The sequence below is a fragment of the Alternaria incomplexa genome (genome assembly GCF_024043165.1).
Source record: "Alternaria incomplexa strain BMP 0042 chromosome Unknown scaffold_10, whole genome shotgun sequence".
Classification (NCBI taxonomy): Eukaryota; Fungi; Ascomycota; class Dothideomycetes; order Pleosporales; family Pleosporaceae; genus Alternaria; species Alternaria incomplexa.
This window is the reverse complement of record NW_026249859.1, coordinates 838,575-851,529: the sequence shown is the minus strand read 5'-3', so window position 1 is coordinate 851,529 and position 12,955 is coordinate 838,575. Positions and strand designations below refer to the sequence as shown.

General features: G+C 53.1%; 3 protein-coding genes across 3 annotated transcripts; 1 reads left to right on the top strand and 2 right to left on the bottom strand.

Moving 5' to 3' along the window:
- Positions 1–4,957: 4,957 nt before the first annotated feature.
- On the top strand, positions 4,958–6,577 carry J4E90_007172 (uncharacterized protein; the record flags this gene model as incomplete). The annotated part of the gene is made up of 5 exons (XM_051436712.1): positions 4,958–5,081; positions 5,132–5,194; positions 5,244–5,326; positions 5,374–5,771; positions 5,821–6,577. 5 exons carry the CDS (start codon positions 4,958–4,960, stop codon positions 6,575–6,577), a joined length of 1,425 nt encoding a protein of 474 aa, XP_051289458.1.
- A 2,398-nt stretch (positions 6,578–8,975) lies between these two features.
- J4E90_007171 (uncharacterized protein) lies at positions 8,976–9,904 on the bottom strand (the record flags this gene model as incomplete). Its single annotated transcript, XM_051436711.1, has 3 exons — positions 8,976–9,147; positions 9,209–9,390; positions 9,443–9,904. 3 exons carry the CDS (start codon positions 9,902–9,904, stop codon positions 8,976–8,978), a joined length of 816 nt encoding a protein of 271 aa, XP_051289457.1.
- Positions 9,905–11,324: 1,420 nt separating this feature from the next.
- Positions 11,325–12,134, bottom strand: MOB11 (Maintenance of ploidy protein mob1; the record flags this gene model as incomplete). The annotated part of the gene is made up of 3 exons (XM_051436710.1): positions 11,325–11,703; positions 11,751–11,844; positions 11,897–12,134. The coding sequence occupies 3 exons, from the start codon at positions 12,132–12,134 to the stop codon at positions 11,325–11,327; spliced, it is 711 nt and encodes a 236-aa protein (XP_051289456.1).
- Between the last annotated feature and the right edge of the window lie 821 nt (positions 12,135–12,955).

Genomic DNA, 12,955 nt, shown 5'->3' with positions numbered 1-12,955 from the left:
TCAACCCTAGAGAACGCTTAGATTGTTGGGTAAGACTGGTTGCATTCGTGGGATTCTGTGCGATGGAAACATGGCATTTGAAAACAATACCACTACCCTTGGCTACGATGTGGATTTGCAAATATTGCGATGGTAGACATATCTGACATGAGATGCGCATATGTCAGACGTACCATTGACGTCAGACACTCGAGTCGTCCTCCACCCTCTGTGCTGATTTATCCCGCAATCGTGGCGCTAAGCAGCTGCATGTACTCGACAGCTAACCTTCAGTAGTCATTCCCATTGCAGCTTCTCGTGCGGTCAGTGACACGGTGAGGCTTTCCGCGAGTGACGAAAGTAGGTTTGATCATCTGACCCCGCACAACGCCTGCCTTTCCCAGACACGCATATGTACATCCAACACCGCGGCCAGCGTATGACAGGGAGCCGAGCCGAAGGGGTCTGTGTTGGTGAGGTTGTTCGGCCTCGGCGATCACGATCTCACGATGGATGGACCCTCCATGCTGATCCATGGGACAGTGGCGCGCCAACCGACAATTTAGTCCCCGCAGGGTCCTTCTCTACTTCCCTTCGGTGTCCTTTGGACTGGTACTCCGAGACAGAACCAACAAAGTCCGCCGGACAGTAGCTAGCTGCGTCATGGGTATGCCAGGCGTGGGATGCTCATGTACCTGGACCTAGGTAAAGGTTGCTTCGGTATGAAATATCCGGAACAATCGGCATCCGGTGGAGAAGACTCGGGCTACTCGGCCGCGGTATCTTTCGAGGATCACAAAAGTGCAAGCTTCACATAGGCTTTGCATGATATGAGCGGAGATCTCTTCGGCGCACTGTTCCGGCATCGCGTCTTGGACACATGTCTGATCACAATGCCTAAGAAGCCAACTCAAGTTAGTATGGGACACTGGCGTCAGAGGTACATTACATACGAGATATGTACCTATGGACTTGGCGACATGCCATACTGATAGCATTCGGTGGCTGTGTGTAGTCTTGTCCGTCCCCCGCTATACGCCAGGATGTAGGCCGTGGAGAAAGTGGTATAAGCCCCAGTCTTCACTAACAAGTCCAACTCTTGTCGAACCTTATCGAGACCTATTTGCCCTCCCCAGCACGTTTGACGCCTCCTGCTACATCGTTTGCACCTTTTTCAATGCTCGTGGATACATCGGCAAGGCCTCGTGCAACCGGCCGACCGGCACTGCCTGTGGCGCCCTCGACCTAAGCAAAGGCGCTCAGAGTCAGTATATTTTCATTTGTAGTTAGTACAGATTAATCTACCGTTTCGCCCAAGCCTCGTCCAACCGCGCCAACAACCCCTCCTAGAGTGTTTGTAACGCCGCCAACCGTATTGCCTACAGTGGACGTGACAAACTTGACGCCAGAAGTTACACCGCTTTCTTGCTGGCCGATAGGCATGTTGACGATTGGTCTTGGAGGTTGGTGGGTTGTTTGTTTGTTTCAGGGTGGTCGCGATGCTAGTTCCCGAAGATAGTAAAGTTTGTTAGATGCCGGCTAAGTGGTAGTGAGCTTTGGTGATATCCTGTAGCGTCTGTGCTGCGATGGTGCATTTATGATCCACGGATCCAGTGACGTCATGAGGCTTCGCAGCAGCAGACGCGCGGTGCACGCTGGAAATCCTGCATCTTGCAACCGCCAACCTCCTTCTCGTGATCCCAAGCATGATCGCGACTCGGCCCGTGTCAGATGGCGTTCGCGTCGTCCAGTTGTCGCCCTCTCCGCATTATCCCGCGCAAGTACCAGCCGCGGGTGCGGCAGCCACAGGCGTTGTCCGGGGAAGTATCACGAAGTCCTCATTGGCATAGTACCGTCCTGGGCATCTGCATCAGAGATGACGGGCGTTCCATACACGATCGCCATCGACTGGCGCGACCATGGATCTCCTTGTTGTCCTGACAGCACCTGACAGTCCCATCTCGACGCATGACACCAGGAACACTTTTCAAAGTTCAGCTTCTTGCGATGACATTCCGTGCAAGCAGGACCAATGCACAGGACCTCGAGAAGGCCTTCAGAGAAGCTGCGACGAGCTCGGTGGCCGAGTGCTCCTAGATCCAGACGCGCAGGACGCCTCGGCAGGCCGCAAGCCACGGAACGCGAGCTCAGAGGCTTGTTCGAATATCATTGGCAGAACACCGTTGTGGCCTGAACCCAAGGCAGCCATATTGTAGAGATACACAAGGCTGCTGTCTTACTTGCGGCCGACACTCGCAACCGGCATCATGTTCTTTCCGACTGTAGGGCCTCATCGGGGCATACGGACGAGAAGCACGCGGGCATGCTCTCAGGCAACCCTCTCGCTGCAAACATATCATGAACTGAGTTCCCCCCAATAGAGTCGATACTTACCTGTAGCTTGCTAAAATTCGCCCACACTTCGATACGTCTAGACACAACGCCAATACACGATCGAACCAAGCCTCGACCGAAATCATTTTCAGTCCGATTCGCATAACCACATTGCGCCCTCGACCTCGAATCATCTACGAATCGCGCGCCGAACGTTCGAGATGACGTCCTTGTTCCCACATCCTCCTTACGCCGAAGACCAGCCGTATGCGCGCAGCATCCTATACCTGCATGTCATGCGCGCTTCAGCCATGTCATTTTCCTTCTTTTCAATCCTCCAGTTTCCAGCCTCTATCATCGCAGCACGATACCGTAATTCCCCGATCGATTACGCTATAATCCTATCTCGTACACTTAGGACTGCCGGTCGCGGCCTCGTTCTAGGAACAGCAGCTGGCGCGATCATGACATGGGGCCGCATGAGAGGCCGAGAGGAAATAGAGTGGAAAGATAGGTCATGGCGGATACTGGAGAATCATGGCGAAGTGAAAACAGATTGGGTCACACTTGGCGCGGCTGGGACCGGTGCTGCTGGGGCTCTGATCGCTGCACGGAGCGGCCGGGTGTCGATAACTGTTGGGAGTGCCATGCTGGGAGGAGCTGGTGTTGGTATGGGCACTGGAGTGCTGTACATGATCGCGTCATTCGCATCGGGAAGGAAGCCTGCTTAACGACGGGAGATGCGAAACTGGACCATGCCTCTGGTATAGAGTTGACCCGCGACGAGCTCTTGGTAACGCCGAAGGCCATATGCTTGCATGCTACCGTCCAGTCTGGGTCACGCTCAACAATTCCTGGTATTCGGGCCATTTGAAGCTGCCACGCGGACCCTAGGTCTTCGCGCTGCTCCGACACGCAGCCACGATTGTAATATATTTGCTTATCAAAGCAATGATTCTGGACGGTTGGTCACCGCAAGTTTAGTTGTACATCTTTCCAGCAGTGCAAGATTCTTGAAAAGTTACGCCTGCTCTTTTTCGCTGCGCAGCGTCTAGTGGAATATCTGATGTGTGCTGAACAGATCGATTTTATGCATCTCGGGGAAAAGAGAATTCCGATAAACTGCGTCAAAAGGAAATCGTACATCTCGGAATGCGTGTATGCCCACGACATCGTGCGTTTCGGCGGCCAACGTTGCGCTAACCTCCGAGAATTTTGAAACTCCAACCTTCTACGGTGCTACGCAATCTTGGAGCTCCGCTCCACAGTCTTATCTTTTTATGTTTTTGCTTGTTTGCGTATCTGCGAGATTGACTGTTCACACATGACGGTGATATGGTTTCATGCGTCATTGGCACCTTCTCTTCCAAGGTTTGCGCGCAGGCGAACGACCTCGGTCTGACCTACTACCAGATGCAAATCTCAGGCCATTGCGCAGTCGCACCCTGAGCACTTCTGGATGCGATACAGTGCGTCCATCAGGCTATTCCTCCCGCCGATGACCTCATCCGAGCAGGCTTCTTGTATGTAGGTAGCCCAATATACGAGCGCACAGATCGCCGGCAGTTTCCCGTCTGATCTTGTTCGTCCGACTTCCGCTGTCGCAATGCTATTAAATGAAGGATACAGTATGACGATTCCAAGTGGGCACTGGGCGGAACGTCAGTGTGACCCTCTGAAACGGTCTTGGGCCGAGTGACCTCCGCCGTCGCATCGAGGGCGCGTTACCCAAAGCCGTTGTTCTCGAAACATCCCCGGAACGTGATACCTGTTGAACACGCTTGAGCTCCTACAATCTCCACGCAATCACGCGAACTGCTCCACCACGCAGCCTTTACTTCCGAGATGATATTGTCAGAATTGCGCCGTCGCCGTATCCGATTCTCTCGCTTGCAGACATCCCCACAGTCGTGTTGTCCGCTGCTTCGCATTCACTATATCTAACGCTCTCCATTGGGTCTTGCCCTTTAAGCGGCGGCCCCAGATTCGCTGCGACAGGGATCGGTTACTAGACACGCTGTGATCGGTCCAGGTTCCAGGATGAATACGTTACACCAAGTCCTCCGTACTAGCGCTGGCGGATGCCCACTTGCGAAAGAACAATTGGCGCCTGCACACAACACCCGCTTCTCATGTCTCTGACAGCCACGTACCGGACCGCGCAACAGGCCCTGTTGGACGTGTTCGGCTGCGCAGTCTCCGAGATGTTGGAAGTCAGCCATCTCTCATGTAGTGCGCTGTTCGTGTAAGAGAATTAATTGAGAGGCGGCAAGTGCGATATCCAGACCGTCGCACCATGGAGTACGACCGGCTTCTATAGCGATGACAAGCCTTTTGAGTGGCATGTGTAAAGTGCAGCCAGCAAGCACATCCACGTGAGGGTGACCGACGGGAGACTAGACCGTTTGGCAAATAGAAGGGCCTCTGCTTAACTTGTTTCTGTAAGTGTTAATATGCAGTAAGTAGCAAATTGCGGGGGACGTCTTGGGAGACACCCGGCTGTGCCTGCCTTGGGCGCGCGTAAGGGGACAAGGGTTTCGCAGCCCTTGACCTTGTTCCGGGTTTATATGAGGAAGCCCACCCACCAGCAGGGCGAGATGTGGTTTTCGCGATTTCTTCAGGTTTCTGAGAGTAGGTCGTCGAGATGCCTACCTATCCTCTTCAACTCACCTGCCTGGGGGTGATCTACGGCACTCCCCTTCTGGCTTCGATATTCGTTATTCTGAGGATATATACACGGCGGAAGCTGAACTTACGGTTAAGCTGGGGTATGGCGTTCAACATCTCTTGCGCGAACCGTACTGACCTGCTTGTACAGATGACTGGCTTATCATACTTCCGTTACTGCTTTCCATAGCCCTTATAGGGCCTTCTCATCGACGTACGTACTGATGTAAGCGCCGACACTGGCTCTCACTGACCCTGAACAGATGTCAAGATGTGGCATGTTGGCGTACATATCTGGGAAGTGCCGCCGAACGAGATAGAACCAAACTATGACGAGTACTATGCCGTATGTTTAGTCCCACCATGCTACGACGAGAGAATTAACAGCAGCAGGTTGTCATGGCGTTCAACCTCTTAAACATCCCTATACTACCACTCGTCAAAGCGTCGATTATCCTTCTCCTCCTTCGGGCCGGTTCCGTTATTGAATGGCTCAAGCGAGTACTCTACGCCATCTTGGTGTTCACTGTTGGAAGCGCATTGATACCATGGTTCCTATACATCTTCATCTGCCCACCTCTAACTGGTAACACCTGGAAGCCGAGGACTTTCGGCAACCTGCACTGCATGGGCAGACACAAGATGGGCGAGATGTTGATCTGGGTCACATGCGCCAATCTACTCACCGATGTTCTGATCCTCCCAATACCTTTCATCATCGTGCGAAGGATGATGAGTGCTCGATTGAGGTCCCGTTTGGTGGTATTGGTAGTCTTCACTTGCAGTCTCGCGTAAGTCACACTGGCCTTGTCTGCGAAGATATAGCTGACCTCTCCACAGTGTCACTGCCATCGGCGCGGCAAAGATATACCTATCATATCGCGACCGCCTTTACACGCTATTCAACCCTGACTGGACCTACCCGATCGACTACTGCATCAACCACATTGAGAACAACGTAGCAATCATCGTAGCCAACATACCGATCCTACGCGGCCTCGTCACACGATGGATCTTCAACTTCCGAACCAAAGCGACGCCCATAGACCGCGAGTTTCGTGGTGATTGGCAACAACAACAACAGCAACAACAACCGAGGAAATCGGACGCTTCAGACTTCAGCCGCTACACAAGAAAGAATCGTGTGGTACAGAAGATCCTCCCCTGCATCCAGGATGACTTCTCTAGCAGCCTGGCCTCGCGCTCCAAAGGCGACCTCAGCAGTAAGGTGGACTGCCAGCCAGATTTCCCACCTCGAATCTGCACCACAGGCGAACAGCGCTACCAGAAACGAAGCTACTTTCCCCGATCGCGAAGGAATAGCTTGGATCGGTATAGCACGGCCGACTCCTGCGAGAAGGGTGACATATTAGAGACGGTTAGGAGTGTGGGTAGTTTGGGTTCTGCGCCAACGCTCGTGGAGAGCAAAGATGCGTACACAGAGTGGAAAAGCATGGACAGCCCAACGCTGAGCCCCACAGCGAGGTTCTCCACGCAGACATTGTGCCCCATTGCGCCGTTGACGCCGGCGAGGTTGCGGGGGATTGAAGATGATGAGGTTGATGATGAGATATACCCATACCCGAGAGCATTATGATACCATAGCGAATGAACACTATACGATGAATCTTGATATCTGTAATGTCTCGCCCTGCTTACGTTCAAAACTCAGCTACACTTTCTCATCAACGACCTTACAAAACTGCGAGGCGTCAAATGACGACCCGAAAAACTCTCCCCCTCCTGGACCCAACCCCAGACCCCTTCATGTCGGCAGTCACACATCTGGTACGTACCTACCTTGACGCACACTCAAGTCCCGTACGCCCTATCCGAGTGGCGGGTTTCTGTTGTCTCCAATTTCAGTAAAGTTACGTTAGCCAGCCCCCAGCATCCAACCACACCACGGCGGCGCTCAGGCCCGTTTGTCCGCAGGGGTGCGCATGGCGAGCGATGGATCTGGGGTATAACCGTCCAACCCGTCACAGTGTGGCACTTTCCTTGTCAAGACGCAATCCGAGCCGTTCCTTTGCCGCAGGGGTGGTGGACTTGCTGATCATGCGGTCTGTGCGTCAGCGTGTCTCGTGTCGCGTCGTGTGTTGCGACGTGGGCGAGGGGTGGAGGTTGATCGCGGGTGGCGGGGATGGATTGGAATGGATGGATGACCTGAGTGCGCTGCCATGTGTTGCAACTGGTTTTTGCGCTTCTTGTCTACGCGATGAAATGTATTCGTGGAATGCGCTGCACCGTGAGATTCTTGATCCCATGCCTATACAACAAGGTCGTCGCCTCTCCATACCCAGATACCCTACAGCCAAGGCAATCCAGACTCCAACGACCCCAAACCCAATTCCCGCTCCTCAATCTCCGTTACATAGGATTCGCGGGTCCAATCCAGAGTTTTAGTCCCCAGTTCTCCCCTCTCGCCTTCGCAACACGGGAAGCGCATTCGGTTTCTCGTTCCCCATCCCTCATTACCCAGATCGCGCGGAAACCTTACTCGAAGCAGCAACTGTCGTCCGACTGGCAAAGCTATTGCGCACCTCCACACCCATCGAGGCACGTAATCCACAACTGGGGCATCGCCGAGGCCTTGGGCAGAGAAAGAAGAAAAACAAGAGTTGAAGTACCTGGGCGAAATCTCTCAGCAAGCGCACTCTCATTTCACGCGTTGTGTTGTGCGATGATGCACGGGACGGAAAGGATCTTGCTGCGCGTAAGCGAGGGGTACAGTTGTAGGAAGGCACGAAGGTAGGTGTTTGTATCCTCCAGTCAACGTCGTCCTCGCACCTCCCTCACGCGCGCCCGATCCTTCACCCTCGCACCACACACAGAATTACTCGTCTACACCTACCATCCAGACCAGCCATCCCCTTGCCCAGTAAGTGGCAAAACTCCACCCCTTCATCGCCCTGTTTCCTTTTCCCCATCCCTCCATCCAGCATCCTCATCCATTTCCTCCGTAACTCGTGACATTTGCCCACTCGCCCAGCATTAGTACACCCCATTAGTCCAGTTCAGCCGTATCCTTGTAATATCAGATTTCTGTTAGCGCCCGCCGGCTCAATATGGATAATCTCCCCTCTTCGGTGCGGAGCGAAGCGGTCGCTCGCGCATCGCCGGCTGGCGGGGGTTACGTGTGATGTGATTTTCAAGAATGGGCGGGAAAGATCTTGTTCGGATGTCATTTGCCTAAATGGATATGCAGGGTTTGGAGGATGTGGTGATCGGTAGGTGAGGGTGGGAAGGCTGGGTAAGGGGTGGTGTTCTTACTCATCTGTGTGTTTCTTGAGGTAAGGGCGTATCTGGGAGGTGCACTGTGGAGTTTATGATGAGCGTTTGGGGACGAAGGGGATCTGGGTGTGGCGATATGGCGTGCGCTCGTGATAGGATGGCTTTTGAATACTGGCTAGATCGGGTGATGTGAGTGGTCTCTTGACTTTTTCAAGGACGTTTAATGCCTTGGATTTTTCGGTTTCCACCAACCATTCTCGCTGCTTCATTGCACCACCAGCCATGTCTCATGATTTCTGCCTGTTGAGTTCACGCCACAATGTGGGGTTCTTGAGTGAGTGTAGAGTGGCTTGTCATTGAAGGCGTAAATGTGTTGCTGTACAGCGTTAGAATGAACGCCCTTGAACCTTTCTGTGCAAAGCCTTAGTCTTGATACCATACATCTTGACTCCTTCTGGACCCAAGATGAACTGATGAGAAGAAAGACGGTACAGTCGTAGTAGCATCACCGGCAACTCCGGCACTGAAGACGTAGTGGAGAGATTACCACGCGCCGTTCGTGGCGCAACATGCAATCCGTTTTGATGCGAATATTTTATTGATAGGGTATCCATGCATGAGAAAACATCCATCATCTGACAAGGCTTGTCAACCAGCCTCCAAAGATGAGCAGACACAAGAGAGATGAGAAAAGAACGTGACGATCGTGAAAGAGGGCTGCCAAAAGCGAAGGGTGACGCACGGCATCGGCGTCACCGATGCTATATCGATATTAAAGCTAGTATGCCAGCGGCGAAGAAAGCCATAGTAGGGGTGCCAGACATGAGGCTCTGGGCGGCGGAAGCCTCGCCAGCCAGCACTTTGTCGTCATTACGGATGCAGTTTGTCTTGGCTGTAATTTCCGCGGGACAGACTACGCGTTTGAAGTTTGCACTGTGTGACGTTAGTCTATATAATTTGTGTAGCCTGCGGATCGAGATGAGGGCATGTTTACCTAGGGTACGATGCATCCTTGAACCAATCAAAGCGCCATTCGCAACCGGCTCTCAGGTTCTCGGGTAGCTTTTGGCAGTCTTCGGTGGAGCTGACACCCATCATGAGCTCACCGAAGACGCTTTGGTCCACGCCATACTGCTGGGCGCATGCATTTGTCGATGTTGTGTTACCGCCAGGAATCTAGATAGTTCAGCTTTGCTATTATGATGATGAACGTTTATTGAGGGCTTACTGCAAGTGAAAACCGGTTTCGGTCGGTTACATCGTAGGCGGTATTCGAGGCTTGAACAATCATGCTCTTGCCGATCAGAGGCTCACTCGTAAAGTCGAGCTGGTAGCATGCGCAGCACCAGGCGCCCTCGATACCTCCGTGAGTAAGTTCGGGTAGAATAAAGGCACCGGCATAGCCGTATGAAACAGTGTCGTTGATGGCCCATGGCTGCTGGCTGGAGCACTGAAACGCGGAACCGCCGTTACAACCAGTGCCGGCAGCATCGTCCGTGGGCTTGTCGTCGGCCGTACACGATTCTACCGGACTCGAGAAATCTGCTTTGCCGTTCCAACCACATGATGGCTTACAGCAGTCCCAGAAACGAGATGTGACGGCCTCTCCAGTGTAGTTGAGATGTGCGCATCGTGCAAAGACCGCGAAGAGCTCGACGGCGAGGGCGATATTGCGGAGATGTTGCGGCATCATTGCGGAATGGTTGATCTGAAGTCGAAGTAGAAACCGAATGGCATGGTTTGTTAGCCAGAGTGATCCGCGCGCAGTGCCAGGAAATTGTATTTGAAGGATACTGAAAAAGAGGGGTCCCTTCTTTAGTCCGGCTGCAAGGAGAGATTAAACTGTTTTCGATACTCGAGGCCGAGAACCATCATGCTGTGCACCGTGCAGGGGTGGGCGGAGCTTGGGTACTGAAACGGTACCCAGGGTAGTGGCATCTGAGAGGTCAGAGAGCCGCTGTCACAGTTCCCACACGCTGTCAACCTACCCGATGCCTTGACTTGCATTGTCTGGCCTTATAGATTGCCCCTGTCATTGCCTCGTGGTGCATTTTCCCCACACTCTGCACGCAACGTTGTATCGCTCCCCGCAATTCGGCAATCGCGACATCTGCTCGCAAGGTCGCGTAAATGAATGCCGGGACGGACGCGACAAAACCGAGGAACTTGTACAGCTGGGTTGCCCGTTGTTGTGCTTTATGCTCGCTCTCGTGTTAGACGAGAAGGTTTGCCCAATGTCTCACGCTCCGCCCTGCCCCCTTCAGGGCTCATCTCGGCTATTCTCGCGACCGTTCAAAACGAACTTCTCCGCTTCTTGAGCTGCAACCGTTCACACCGCACTGCCGTGTGACGCAACCTTGAAGGCTGATAATACTCCGGGCGCTCGGTTCACGTGGCCTCAAAGAGGTCGAGCACCGTAGCTGAATAGGGAAGCAGATGCACCCGATTGGCCGCAACTTCAATATCGCTACCAAACTAGAGGCCATACTGAAGCACGCAGTATCTCTTTTGCTAGGATGCTTTGAACTTTGTGTAAACAAGTAGCTAGCATTGCTCCGGCTGAATCGACGTCGTCAGCATAGTCGCTGGTCATGCGTAATAGCGCGTTTGTCATATAGCAGTCGCCATCGCCAACATCGCTAGACGGTGTTCGCAGTTTCGCGATTAGGAAAGGACCGAAGTACGTGGCATAAGTATGGACCGGATGTTTGGTTGAGAGGGCAAGGCATGAACGTCTTCCATGTCTACTATCTGCCAAGTCACCGATACACGAACTCCGCCCCACCCGGCGTTCGCTCAAGTCTCCTAAGTCCACTCTGCTGAGACAGCAAACGCTCTGGAACTTGGATACGAGTTGCCGCCTGGGCAGCTCTTACACCCTTGGGCTGGATTCCCGGGGATTTCCGTCGAGATATGCGCGGTGGATTTTGGAATCATCATGTTAATTCACCGCTACTAATACATCGTTAACAAGCGTACATGCTCGTAATACCTCCATAGTTATGCAAATTGTGCATATACTCCTCAACGCCGTCAAAATGTGCTCGTCACGCGTAGAGTCTCGTGTCTGTTCTCCGTCTCTCGTCCTCCAGTCCTGCGCCGGGATGCGCTCAATCACTTCTCAACATGCTCTCCACCAAATCACCCAACGGTCCCCAGAAGTCCTTGCTCCCACTTGCCAGCCCATGCTCGTCTATGAATAGCACATAGTGCTTGAAGCTGGTGTTGAGATGAGGCTCCAGGCCCAACTCAATGATGACGGGGTAGTGGTGGCAGTAGATATGTGCGTAGACGCGGTATAGACGCTTGAACATGTTCCTGATGAGCGCTGGAAATGTCTTCGGGAAGGGGACGCCGATGCGCGAGGGGAACATGGACTCGTTATCGACATTGGACTGTATCCATGCCATGAGGTGTTCGATGTATTCGGGTGCGGGCATCTTGGTAGGCTTCTTGTAGTTCTCGGAATCTTGCCAGAGGTACTCAAACCTTTACATGGTCAGCATTGCGCATATGAGTACTTGGTTTATACTCACTCGTCGGTCGCTTTCATCTCAGGACAGCTTTGTGGCGAGCAGAACTCTGTGATGGAGCCGTAGAGCAGGTTGATCTGGTTGTAGAAGTCGACAACTGGGGTCGCGTATCAGCACGACTCCCGAAATCAGCAGAGATATCCTCCTACCATTGACGGCAAGCCACTCGTCCTTGTCCTCGCCTTCGGGCAGCTTGACAGCCTTCCTTAGACTGCCGCTGCCCAGTGTGGCCTCGGCATACTGCTTCAGCTGCCAACTGCTGGTGCCTCGATTCTTCGACGGCTTGAACGGTGCGCGAGTTCGCGGGTTGCTGGCGCAGAAGTCAGCCTGTGTTCGTGGTATAGAATCTCCCATCTCAAGCGAGACTTCTCTCCAGCCTTCTGCCATGGACTCTGATGTCTTTTTCGGCCTGGCATATCCCGATAATATCGCATGGCCTGCACATTGTGGTATTATCGCTATTTATCCGTGTATTTGCGCGTCCGCAGGGTCAGGCTCAGGTGCGACAGGCTAGCGATAGGACGCGATTTCGTCTCGTGGGTCGAATATACTGCAGTCGAAGAGCGGAAAGGGAGACGGACATTGTACTTATGAATCCCGACATATCTACCCTTGATTCGTGCTATCGTATGGACCGGTGCTGTGTACGTGCGTGTGTGCTATCTGCTGTCGCGCATTGCGATGGTGAGCCAGAGCAAACAATAGAAGGTAACAGGACTGCGACAAACCTGGTAGCAACAAGAAGTAGAAGGTGAAGGTAAATAACGTGAGCGAGCGACAAGAAGAGAGTAACAGAGAAGGGCAGAGAGTCAATGACGTTGGATGGGTTGGCTTGGGGGAGGGGTGTTTGGACAGGACCCCACAATCAACAATCGCGACCGCCGCAACCACCGGCCTCGATCGCCGCGCTAACAACTCGGTCCAGATGTCGCGCCCACCCAATTGGCCCACCCTCAACTCTCATGTCTGCTTTTTCCAACTGACCGCCTCGAGAGACGTCGGAAGAGATGCGAGACGAATTCCCGCAAGCATCGCATTGGAAAATCTGTCTCTCCTTTGCGCGAGCTGGATATTGTCGCAATGACTTTCATCAGCGCATCACCGAGATATGCCAACGGAGGTAATTCGGAGAAGAAAAGAAGATATCGTAATGTTTTTGTGAGGTCTACTCTAGGTCTATTCTAGGTCTAGGATATACGCTGACAACT